We start from the raw sequence: 13,264 nt of genomic DNA, 5'->3' as shown, positions 1-13,264 counted from the left end.
GGCTCTGGAGTCACATGTAGGCCAGACCGGGGTAAGGACCAGATTTCCTTCCCTAAAGGACATTACTGAACCAGATGGGTTTTTCTGACAATCGACAATGGTTTCATGGTCATCAGTAGGTTCTTAATTCCAGATATTTTATTGAATTCAAATTCCACCATCTGCCGTGGCAGGATTCGAACTCAGGTCCCCAGAACATTCGCTGGGTTTCGAGATTAATAGTCTAGCGATAATACCACTGGACCATCGCATCCCCGACTCCTACCTACCCTCTGAAATGGCCAAGCGAGACACTCAGTTCAAGGGCAATCAGGGATGGGCCACAAATGCTGGCTTTCCCAGTGATGCCTCCACCCCATGAAATACAGCTCAGTCCCGTAAGCCGACTCCTGCTCCCAGTTCTTATTTCAAACCCACCTCCCCCACCCCCCTTGTTATATTCACTAATATTGATGGTCATGAATTACAAGGGGTTGTGAAAGAAAGAAGCTGCATTAAGCACCTTTCATGTCCTCACAATGTCCCCGAGCATTTTGCAGCACTTTGGTAGGTTAGGAGAGTGGGCAAAGAAGCGGCAGATGGAATTACAATGTGGAAAAGTGTGAGGTTATCACTTTGGAAGAAGGAATGGAGGCACAGACTATTTTCTCAATGGGGAAATGAGTAACACGAAGGGACTTGGGAGTCCTTGTTCAAGATTCTCTTCAGGTTAACGTGCAGGTTCAGTCGGCAGTTAGGAAGGAAAATGCAATGTTAGCATTCATGTCAAGAGGGCTAGAATACAAGAGCAGGGATGTACTTCTGAGGCTGTATAAGGCTCTGGTCAGACCCCATTTGAAGTATTGTGAGCAGTTTTGGGCCCCGTATCTAAGGAAGGATGAGCTGGCCTTGGAAAGGGTCCAGAGGAGGTTCACAAGAATGATCCCTGGAATGAAGAGCTTGTCGTATGAGGAATGGGTTGAGGACTCTGGGCCTGTACTCGTTGGAGTTTAGAAGGATGAGGGGGATCTTATTGAAACTTACAGGATACCGCGAGGCCTAGATAGAGTGGACGTGGAGAGGATGTTTCCACTAGACGGAAAAACTAGAACCAGAGGGCACAACCTCAGGGTAAAGGGACGATCCTTTAAAACAGAGATGAGGAGGAATTTCTTCAGCCAGAGAGTGGTGAATCTGTGGAACTCTTTGCTGCAGAAGGCTGTGGAGGCCAGGTCATTGAGTGTCTTTAAGACAGAGATAGATAGGTTCCTGATTAATAAGGGGATCGGGGGTTATGGGGAAAAGGCAGGAGAATGGGGATGAGAAAAATATCAGCCATGATTGAATGGCGGAGCAGACTCGATGGGCCGAGTGGCCTCATTCTGTTCCTATGTCAGATGGTCTTATAAGCTGGTTAAGAAGGTATATGGGATACTTGTCTTTATTTGCCGAGGTATAGAATATAAGAGCAGGGAGGTCATGCTGGAACTGTACAAGATGCTTCTTGAGTCACAATTAGAGTACTGCCTGCAGTTCAGGTCACCCCATCAGGATGTGACTGCACTGGAGAGGGTGCAGAGGAGATTTTCCAGGGTGCTGCTTGGGCTGGAGGGCCTGAGCTCTGAGGAAAGATTGGATCGGTTGGCGCTGTTTTCCTTGGAGCAGTGAAGGTTGAGAGGGGACCTGATAGGCGTGTATGAGATTATGAGAGGGTGGACAGAGAGATAGGAGGCATCAACAATCAGGGATCATTGATTTAAGGTCAGAGGTGGAAGGTTAAGAGGGGTGTGGAGGAGAAACTTTTTCACCCAGAGAGTGGTGGGAGTCTGGAGCTCGATGTCTGAAAGGGTCGTTGATTCAGAAACTCTCGTCACATTGAAGAGGTATTTAGATATTCACTTGCAATGCCATTACCTTCAGGGATATGGGCCAAGCGCTGGGAAATGGGGTTAGTGCCTTCAGATTTCTGTCGACTGGCATGAACTTGATGGGCTGAATGGCCTCCTTCCGTGCTACGAATGTATTCGACTTGTGGGACACCGAGTGAGAGGGAGGGAGAAAGACAGAGCGAGCGGCAAAGCAATTCAAAAAGGGAAGAGAATGAAAGACTGAAAGGTGGCGCAGTGGTTAGCACTGCTGCCTCACAGTGCCAGGGACCCGGGTTCAATTCCGGCCTCGGGTCACTGTCCGTGCGGAGTTTGCACGTTCTCCCCGTGTCTGCGTGGCTTTCCTCCGCGTGCTCTGGTTTCCTCCCACAGTCCGAAGATGTGCGGGTTAGGTTGATTGGCCTTGATAAATTGACCCGAATGTCAGGGGGATTAGGAAGGTAGATACGTGGGGTTACGGGGATAGGACAGGACCTGGGTGGGATTGTGGTCGGTGCAGGCTTGATGGGCTGAATGGCCTCCTTCTGCACTGTAGATTCTATGAAAAGCAAAGGAAAAAAACCTGAGGGGGAGAGAAAATAGAGAAAGACCGAGGAAGAAAGACAAGAGGTTAAAAGATGAGAAGAAAAAAGAAAAGAGTAAAAGAAAAAAGTGGAACCCAGCGACTGAATTCAGACAAGATGCTGAACAATAACCACGGTAAAAAATAATGTTGAGAATCATCTGGGCATGAGAAATATTTGACTGTCCAGTTTCCAACATCTTTCTGGTAAAGATCAATGTGAATTGGAATCACCGACTGAGGTATTTATTCCAGGTAAGGTAACCCCTCACTCAGTGTTTGTGCTCAGTAATACATACAACACGTGTGAAATAAGGTTAACGTGCAGGTTCAGTCGGCAGTTAGGAAGGCAAATGCAATGTTAACATTCATGTCGAGAGGGCCAGAATACAAGAGCAGGGATGTACTTCTGAGGCTGTATAAGGCTCTAGTCAGACCCCATTTGGAGTACTGAGAGCAGTTTTGGGCCCCGTATCTAAGGAAGGATGAGCTGGCCTTGGAAAGGGTCTAGAGGAGGTTCACAAGAATGATCCCCAGAATGAAGAGCTTGTCGTATGAGGAACGGTTGAGGACTCTGGATCCGTACTCGTTGGAGTTTAGAAGGATGAGGGGGGATCTGATTGAAACTTACAGGATACTGCGAGGCCTGGATAGAGTGGACGTGGAGAGGATGTTTCCACTATGGGAAAAACTAGAACCAGAGGGCACAACCTCAGGGTAAAGGGACGATCCTTTAAAACAGAGATGAGGAGGAATTTCTTCAGCCAGAGAGTGGTGAATCTGTGGAACTCTTTGCTGCAGAAGGCTGTGGAGGCCGGGTCATTGAGTGTCTTTAAGACAGAGATTGATAAGTTCTTGATTAATAAGGGGGTCAGGGGTTATGGGGGAAAGGCAGGAGAATGGGGATGAGAAAAATACCAGCCAGGATTGAATGGCGGAGCAGACTCGATGGGCCGAGTGGTCTAATTCTGCCCCTATGTCTTATAGTCTTAAATAGGAATAGAAGCAGCCATTAGGCCCCTTAAACGCGCTCCACCATTCAATAAGATCGTGGGTCATCTATTTGTGTTTCGAATTCCACATTCCCTTCTACTCCCGATCACCTTTGATTTCCTTCCTTAACAAGAATCTGTCCATTGATCTATTTATCTTAAAGATATTCAGTGACCCTCGCACTCCACCACCTTCTGAGGCAGAGAGTCCCAAAGTCGCACAACCCTCTGAGAGTAAATATTTCTCCTCATCTCTGTACTAAAAGAGCAACTCCTAATTTTAAAACAGCTCCCCCCTACTTCTTCAGTCATCCACAAGCTATCGTTAAAGAACACTATAGTTAAGGAACCCCACCAAAACCTCTACTTTCTCAGGACGCTGAGGAAATTTGACAGGTCCGCTATGACTCTCAGCAACTTTTACAGATGCTCCATAGAAAGCATCCTTTCTGGTTGTATCACAGCTTGGTATGGGGCTCCTGCTCTGCCCAAAACCGCAAGGAACTACAAAATGTCGTGAATGTAGCCCAGTCCATCACGCAAACCAGCCTCCCATCCATTGACTCTGTCTACACTTCCCGCTGCCTCAGGGAAAAGCAGTCAGCATAATCAAGGACCCCCCACACACCCTGGACATTCTCTCTTCCACCTTCTTCCCTCGGGAAAAAGATACAAAAGTCTGAGGACCCGTACCAACCGACTCAAGAACAGCTTCTTCCCTGCTGCTGTCCGACTTTTGAATGGACCTACCTCGCATTAAGTTGATCTTTCTCTACACCCTAGCCATGACTGTAACACTACATTCTGCGCTCTCTCCTTTCCTTCTCTATGAACGGTATGCTTTGTAGAGCGCGCAAGGAACAAGACTTTTCACTATATGTTAATACATGTGACAATAATAAATCAAATCAAATCAAATCGCTATATGCATATATACACATTCAATTGATCTTTCTCTAAACCCTCGCTATGACTGTAACACTACATTCTGCACCCTCTCCTTTCCTTCTCTCTGTAAGGTAATGTTCTGTCTGTATAGTGCACAAGAAACAATACTTTTCACTGTATCCCAATGTCGGTGACAATAATAACTCAAATCAAATCAAAGAGAATTTAGCATCCTTTCCACTTCCACCTTATCAACATCGTTCAGAATCTTTTAGACTTCATTCAAGTCACCCCTCACTCTTCTAAACTCCAGTGGAAACAAGCCCAGCCTGTCCAACCTTTCCTCATAAGACCAGAGGTTCAGTCCAGGTACCAATCTGGTAAACTTCCTCTGTACTGCCTCCAACACATTTACATCGTTGATTAAATTAGGAGACCAAAATCGTCGTATTTGAGATACAGTCTCACCAATGCCATGAATAACTGAAGCGTAACCCCCTCCCCCCACTCCGTTTTATGTTCAATTTCTCTCGTCCTACCGGATCGCATTCCGTTAGCCTTCTTAATGACTCGCTGTACCTGCCTATTGACCTTTTGTGATTCATGCACTAGAGCACCCAGATCCCTCTGCACCTTGGATTTCTGCAGGCATTCTCCATTTAAGTAATTCTCTGCTTTTTTATTGTTCCTTCCAAAGTGAACAGCTTCACATTTCCCCACATTATACCCCATCTTTACCCACTCACTCAACCTATCTACATGATGATTCCACCACACAGCCTGTGTGAGAATAAAACACAAAGGATATTGTTAAACTAGAAAAAGTGCAGAAAAGATTCACGAGGATGCTACCGGGACTTGATAGTTTGAGTTATGAGGAGAGACTGGATGGACTGAGACTTCTTTCTCTGGAGCGTAGGAGACTTAGGGATGATCTTATAGAGGTCTATAAAATAATGAGGGGCACAGATCAGTTCATAGAATCAATAGAATCCCTACAGTGCAGAAGGGGTCCACTTGGCCCATTGAGTCTGTACCAACCACAATCCCACCCAGGCCCTATTTCCGTAACCCCACGCATTTACCCGAGTTAATCCTCCTGACACTAGGCTCAATTTAGCATGGCCAATCCACCTAACCTACACATCTTTGGAGTGTGGGAGGAAACCGGAGCACCCGGAGGAAACCCACACAGACACAGGGAGAATGTGCAACCTCCACACAGACAGTGACCCAAGGCTGGAATTGAACCTGGAATCCTGGCGCTGTGAGGCAGCAGTGCTAACCACTGTGCCACCATGCCGCCCAGTTAGATCATCAACATCTTTTCCCAAAGGTAGGGGAGTCTAAAACTAGAGGGCATAGGTTTAAGGTGAGAGGGGAGAGATACAAAAGTATCCAGAGGGGCAATTTTTTCACAAAGAGGGTGGTGAGTGTCTGGAACAAGCTGCCAGAGGTAGTAGTAGAGGCGGGTACAATTTTGTCTTTTAAAAAGCATTTATACAGTTACATGGGTAAGGTGGGTATAGGGGGATATGGGCCAAACGCAGGCAATAGGGATTAGCTTAGGGGTTAAAAAGAAAGGGTCGAAGGGCCATTTTCCATGCTGTAAACTTCTATGACTCGCAAGCTAGAAACTCGTCACACCAAAGGGGCGGTTATCGGGTTGCCTGCTCTTGAGACACAGAGTCTGTTATTCAGTTCCATTGCTGTGAATTGAATTAAATATCAGGCGCTGGGTATAACGGGTCGCTGATCTGATAGCAACCATTTTGTATCATCACCCGAGATGAATTTCTGCACCGTGGAATCCGGGTGATGGAGGGAGGGATAATGAAAGTTTCCTGGGAGCTCTTTGTAAAGTTCCTCTGTTTGGATTCAGTTCCTCTGGGGTACATATTGAAACCACCATTGTCCTTTCATGTTAATTTAGTTAATGATGTTATTGAAATAAACCAATTCAATGCAGAAAAATAATTATGAATAGATCCTGGGGAAATTTCACTGAAATATTTAGAGACTGCAATTCCCTTCACAAATCCCTCTCTCTCCCACTCCCACGGGTTTAGAGATGTCACTGGATTCCTTTAACTTGAATGGACCATAAACCTGAACCTATAAAAGGATCATTTAGTTTCCCACACGGCAAAGTTAAATTGGGGGACACTGTCTCCATTAAAAGGGGCGATCAGAATATCCAACCTTGTTGCACTAACAGTGCAATAAGAAATCTGATTCCTTCCTGTTGTACTCACGCACATTGCTGTTGTTTCTCTCCCCGCTCCTAGTTTAAAGTTTATTTATTAGTGTCACAAGTAGGCTTACATTAACACTGCAATAAAGTTATAAAGTCATGGAAGTTGACAGCATGGAAACAGCCCCTTCAGCCCAACTTGTCCATGCCACCCTTTCTTTTTAACCCCAAAGCTAGTCCCAATTGTCCGCGTTTGGCCCATATCCCTCTATACCCATCGTACCCATGTAACTATCTAAATGCTTTTTAAAAGGCAAAATTGTACCTGCCTCCACTACTACCTCTGGCAGCTCGTTCCAGACACTCACCATCCTCTGTGTGAAAAAATTGCCCCTCTGGATCCTTTTGTGTCTCTCCCCTCTCACCTTAAACCTATGCCCTTTAGTTTTAGACTGCCCAACCTTTGGGAAAAGATATTGACTATCCAGCTGATCTGTGCCCCTCATTATTTTATAGACCTCTTTATGATCACCCCTTAGCCTCCTATGCTCAGAGAAAAAAGTCCCAGTCTACCCAGCCTCTCCTTCTAATTCAAACCATCAAGTCCCGGTTGCATCCTAGTAAATCTCTTCTGCACTCTTTCCAGTTACTGTTACTGTGAAAATCCTCTAGTCGCCACACTCCGGCGCCTGTTCAGGTACACTGAGCGAGAATTTAGCACGTCCGATGCACCTATGAAGATGTGACTAGGGCGGTTGATGGAGGAGAACCGGTGGATGCGGTGTTTTTGGATTTCCAAAAGGCGTTTGATAAGGTGCCCCATAAAAGGCTACTGAAGAAGATTAGGGCACACGGAGTTGGGGGTAGTGTGTTAAAGTGGATTGGGGACTGGCTATCCAACAGGAAGCAAAGAGTCGGAATAAATGGGTGTTTTTCCGGTTGGAGGAAGGTAACTAGTGGCGTGCCGCAGGGATCGGTACTCGGGCCGCAACTATTTACCATTTATATAGATGATCTGGAGGAGGGGACGGAGTGTAGGGTAACGAAGTTTGCAGACGACACAAAGATAAGTGGAAAAGTGAATCGTGTGGAGGACGGAGAAGATCTGCAGAGAGATTTGGACAGGCTGAGTGAGTGGGCGAGGATATGGCAAATGGAGTATAACGTTGAGAAATGCGAGGTTATACACTTTGGAGGAAATAATAACAAATGGGATTACTATCTCAATGGAAACAAATTAAAACATGCTACCGTGCAAAGGGACCTGGGGGTCCTTGTGCATGAGACGCAAAAGCCCAGTCTGCAGGTACAACAGGTGATCAAGAAGGCAAATGGGATGTTGGCCTATATTGCGAAGGGGATAGAATATAAAAGCAGGGATGTCTTGATGCACCTGTACAGGGCATTGGTGAGGCCGCAGCTGGAATACTGTGTGCAGTATTGGTCCCCTTATATGAGGAAGGATATATTGGCATTGGAGGGAGTGCAGAGAAGGTTCACCAGGTTGATACCGGAGATGAGGGGTTTGGATTATGAGGAGAGGCTGAGGAGATTGGGTTTGTACTCGTTGGAGTTTAGAAGGATGAGGGGGGATCTTATGGAGACTTATAAGATAATGCGGGGGCTGGATAGGGTGGAGGCGGAGAGATTCTTTCCACTTAGTAAGGAAGTTAAAACTAGAGGACACAGCCTCAAAATCAAGGGGGGTCGGTTTAAGACAGAGTTGAGGAGGAACTTCTTCTCCCAGAGGGTGGTGAATCTCTGGAATTCTCTGCCCACTGAGGTGGTGGAGGCTACCTCGCTGAATATGTTTAAAGCGCGGATGGATGGATTCCTGATCGGTAAGGGAATTAAGGGTTATGGGGATCAGGTGGGTAAGTGGTACTGATCCACGTCAGATCAGCCATGATCTTATTGAATGGCGGGGCAGGCTCGAGGGGCTAGATGGCCTACTCCTGCTCCTATTTCTTATGTTCTTATGTTCTTACCTAACCCGCATGCCATCCGGACTGGGGGAGGAAACCGGAGCACACGGCGTGAACCCACGGAGACACGGGGGAGAATGTACAGACGGGAATCGAACTCGGGTCCCTGGAGCAGTAGTGCTAACCACTGTGCCACCGTGCCATCCTAACCACCAAGTGGTGCACAAGGCAGACTTTCACAGCAAGTTATTTTCCCGGAATAGGTCACTCGCCTGTTTCCAGAAGCTTATAGCTTGAGGAACACAATCTCTGCATCAAGTGTAACTGACCATGATTCTCTCCCGCTCTTAACACCTGCTATTGGTGTGCGCTGGGAGGATTTTACAGGTTGATGCTCAACCTGTTGGTCGTGTTATGAATGCACCTTCCTTGGTCATCAAGTCCTGGGGCGGGACTCAAACCTGGAGCCTCTGGCTCAGAGGCAGGGACATGAATCACTTCACCACAAGATGTCCAGACTTACTCATGGCAATATTTAATTATTGAGTTACTGTATTTATATAAAATTCTCTTTTCCAATCATTTTTCTGTCTACATCAACGGGGATGAAGTAGAAAGGGTTGAGAGCTTCAAGTTTTTAGGTGTCCAGATCACCAACAACCTGTCCTGGTCCCCCCATGCCGACACTATAGTTAAGAAAGCCCCACCAACGCCTCTACTTTCTCAGAAGATGAAGGAAATTTGGCATGTCAGCTACGACTCTCACCAACTTTTACAGATGCACCATAGAAAGCATTCTTTCTGGTTGTATCACAGCTTGGTCTGGGGCTCCTGCTCTGCCCAAGACCGCAAGGAACTACAAAAGGTCATGAATGTAGCCCAATCCATCACGCAAACCAGCCTCCCATCCATTGACTCTGTCTACACTTCCCGCTGCCTCGGGGAAAAGCAGTCAGCATAATTAAGGACCCCCCACGCACCCCGGACATTCTCTCTTCCACCTTCTTCCGTCGGGAAAAAGATACAAAACTCTGAGGTCACGTCCCAACCGACTCAAGAACAGCTTCTTCCCTGCTGCTGTCAGACTTTTGAATGGACCTGCCTCGCATTAAGTTGATCTTTCTCTGCACCCGAGCTATGACTGTAACACTACATTCTGCACTCTCTCCTTTCCTTCTCTATGAACGGTATGCTTTCTCTGTATATCGGGCAAGAAACAATACTTTTCACTGTATGTTAATACATGTGACAATAATAAATCAAATCAAATCTAATCCAATAATTGTAAATATTAGAAAACTGATGATAAAAAACAGATCCAATAAATTAACAATTAACAGCCCCATTACTGTGTGTGCCCAGGAACAGTTTCTCCCACACAAACCCTCTCCAGTTCTCAATGTAGGTTCTCTCTGACCTGTGGTTTCAGAGGCAAAAGATGATTTCAACTCTCAATTGGGTGTTTGTAAATCACAGACAGTTTAACAGTTATTGTCAAAGCACAAATCACATCCTGTCTCAATAAGACAATCCTATTCCACACGCAGTCTGATTCCTGTCTGTCTGGACAGCTCACTGCTTTATGCTGAGCTTGTTGGAATGAGGTATTTTTTATAAACACAAGTCCCTGTTTCCCACTCTGTGTGAACCATTTCCCCTCCACAATCACTAAATTATCAAGTGAAACATAGAACTCATTCTTTATACACCTAAAAACTGTTCCAGCAATGTTTGAACTGCAATAAATAACATTTAAAACCACTCTGACACCAACAATTAAATCATGAGACAATTGTATGAAATATTTGAACTCAGATTAGAACAAAATCCTAACCCAACCTGCAAATATCCGAAAATCCAAAATCACCAAACCTGCCCCAACATAATGTCCTGAAAACTATAATCTGAATCAAGCAGAACACACTGAACAGATCCGGGAATCGTTATTCGATTCTGAGAATCGATTCTGTGGAGTTAAACTTTAACCCTTGAGAGTAAATCCAGTTATCAGATTTCAGCTCCAATTACTGGGTATGTTCTTGTCTCGACAGTAATCCAGCTCTCTCAGAGAGAATCATTTCATTGTTCGAAATATCTCACTGATTTCAGGTAAATCACACATTACAACTGAACAATCAAATTCACTAATAACACAAATTAAAGAAAATAAACATTCGATAAGGAAGGAATTGAGAAGTTTGTCTTACCTGAAGTCACTTCCACGAAGGTTCCGCTCCCCCAGTAGTCAAGATAGTCACTGTGCTCTGTCTCCTCATTCACCCAATACAAGAACTGAACTTGTCCACAATATGTAATAATCTCAGGGTAATGTAAACTTAAACCATGTTTTAACCCGGAGCAGCAGTTTGCTGTATTTGGCTCTGAAACTCCATCCTAATCCTGTTCCAAATGTATGAATAAATGAAATATTTTTGCAGTTTTGCTGTCTGCGAACACCAGCTCCTGCGTTTTACCGAGAAACAGGATCGCCTCCTTTTTGTCTTTTATTTTCCCAGAAATCCACATTTTCTTCCGACAATCCGAGTCAGTGCTGAGATATTTCACTCTGGGGAAACAGGAATGTGGAATCCATGGACACAGACTCTGATACACGCGGTCATTTGTACCGGGGGGAGTTTGTGTCAAGCTCTCTATCGCTGTGGTCGTATCACAGTGCTTCACCCCAGGCCATAAACCACGGGTATAAGATCCAGCCCAAAATAAAATGACCAGACAAGCAGCCAGAAGCTTTATTAACTCCTCAGTCTGTATCCGTGTGTCCCCCACACACCAGGTGTCAAACTCGGGGTCTTTCAGGACTTTACAGGAAGATGAGATGATCCACAAGGAGTTTTCATTGCTCTGCAACCTCTCGCTGTAACTCACTGTTCTTTCCCCTTTCCAATAATATCTCCAAAGAAAGTTGTTCACACACCCAGATTATTGAATCAGGATCTCATTTATATCCACGGGCCATGAGATAAAGGTCGGTAATATCACCCGAAAGCTCCAGTTTAAATATCTTTCCTGTGGTAAGTTCTTGATGGAGGATTCCCCCATCTCTCTCACTGTGCCAACCCATCCATTTCAAAAGAGACACTGTGATACACAGCTGTACATTAACCTCCACCCCTTTCACTGTCACTGAATCCAGTCACTTCACATTGAATCCACACCCACACTGCAACAAGTGAACAATCCTGTTCTCTGATTCACACTGACGCTGGTTTGAGCTGTGACGTCTCAGTTATTAGAGAGATTTTTTAGATGTGTCCCAAGTTGCTGTGAGCTCCCAGGTTTCCCATCACATCAGCAGCCCAGGAATTCCCAGATAATAGTCATGGAATCCTCGAATCCCGACAGTGCAGAAGGAGGCCATTTGGCCATCGATCCTGCACCAACAACAATCCCGCCCAGGTCCTATCCCCTTCGCCCCACATATTTATCCTGCTAATCCCCCTGACACGAAGGGGCAATTTAGCACGGCCAATCCCCCTAACCCGCACATCTTCGGACTGTGGGAGGAAACCGGAGCACCCGGAGGAAACCCACGCAGACACGGGGAGAACGTGCAGACTCTGCACAGGCAGTGACCCAAGCCGGGAATCGAACCTGGGCCCCTGGCGCTGTGAAGCAGCAGCAGTGCTAACCCGCTGTGCCACCGTGCCGCCCACATCTCCCGGTTCCAGGGGCGGCGGATCCCAGCACGGCGAGGACGGGAATAAATCCGTGCTGATAACTGAGGGTGAGCGATCATTCCTCCCCTTTCGCTCCTTCCACTGACTGCAGATTGTCTCTCTGAGTTTTTGTACCAATCCAGCCCTGCTTCCTCTCACTGTGCATGTCTCGCACAGTAATAGATGGCGGTGTCATCCACTCTCAGACTGGTGATTTCTATGTAAGAGATGGTGCTGACAGCAGAAGAGGTAAATCGACCTTCAATTCCAGACGCGAAATACTTGCTGCCTTCTGAACGATAGGACAGTAACCACTCCAGCCCTTTCCCAGGGACCTGTTTCACCCAGCTTATGTCATAGCTGCTGATATCGAACCCACTGACTGCACAGGACAGTTTGACTGACTGCCCCGGCTTTTTCACAACGGACTCGGGCTGGGTCAGCACGATATCAGACCGGACACCTGTTAATAAAAGAGAGAAAGAAGAGAGTTGACTTTCGTAAACCCCGTTGGATAAACAGATGATCGAAGAATCCCTGAATAATCAGACTGTGTGGGGACAAAGCCCCGGCACCTCTCACCTGTCAGACAGAACAGAAGGACACAGAGATAAGGAGCAGTCCCCATCGTCCTGTGTATTCAGACACAGACACTCCAGAAACCGGCTGCTTCACAGCCACTTTGTTTGGAGCTGGAGTCAGTGCTGTTTAAATAGGGAAGTGGAGTGAGTGAGGGTCCCACAGCTCAAACTGCAGCTCCACCCACTGAAACCAGAAGCTTCCTGTCCCCGCCTCCAGCAGAGATTTCAATCCTCAACAAGTTATTTACTGATCCAACAGGCGGCAGATCAGCAACAATAATAAGATTCAAGATCTAGTCACACTTTCTACTATCTATTTCAAAGTTAAACAGTTTGAGTAGATCCGATAACCTGTGAGACTGCACTTATATATCTCTACCTGAGATAGGGACTGAGAGACAGTCAGTGTACAGATATCTCCCTGACAAAGAGGGGACTAAGAGACACCAGTCACTGTACAGATATCTCCCTGAGAGAGAGGGGACTGAGAAATACCAGTCAGTGTACAGATATCTCCCAGAGAGAGAGAGGGGACTAAGAGACACCAGTCACTGTACAGATATCTCCCTGAGAGAGAGAG

At 46.2% G+C, this 13,264-nt stretch overlaps 1 protein-coding gene across 1 annotated transcript in view; it reads right to left on the bottom strand.

Annotated features, from left to right (window-relative positions):
- The window catches only part of LOC144485922 (immunoglobulin gamma-1 heavy chain-like), a 37,621-nt gene extending 24,842 nt beyond the window's left edge, over window positions 1-12,779 (bottom strand). Inside the window, exons 1-3 of the mRNA XM_078203984.1 lie at window positions 12,686-12,779; window positions 12,263-12,566; window positions 10,634-10,683 (exon numbers count right to left, since the gene is read on the bottom strand). Of these exons, the coding sequence (XP_078060110.1) occupies window positions 10,634-10,683; window positions 12,263-12,566; window positions 12,686-12,731 (400 nt within the window). The 5' untranslated portion in view covers window positions 12,732-12,779. The remainder of the gene's footprint in view (window positions 1-10,633; window positions 10,684-12,262; window positions 12,567-12,685) is intronic.
- Window positions 12,780-13,264: the final 485 nt, after the last annotated feature.

This window comes from Mustelus asterias, unplaced genomic scaffold (genome assembly GCF_964213995.1).
Source record: "Mustelus asterias unplaced genomic scaffold, sMusAst1.hap1.1 HAP1_SCAFFOLD_248, whole genome shotgun sequence".
Classification (NCBI taxonomy): domain Eukaryota; kingdom Metazoa; phylum Chordata; class Chondrichthyes; order Carcharhiniformes; family Triakidae; genus Mustelus; species Mustelus asterias.
Note: the sequence above shows the minus strand (reverse complement) of the source record. Positions and strands in the feature narration are given on the sequence as shown.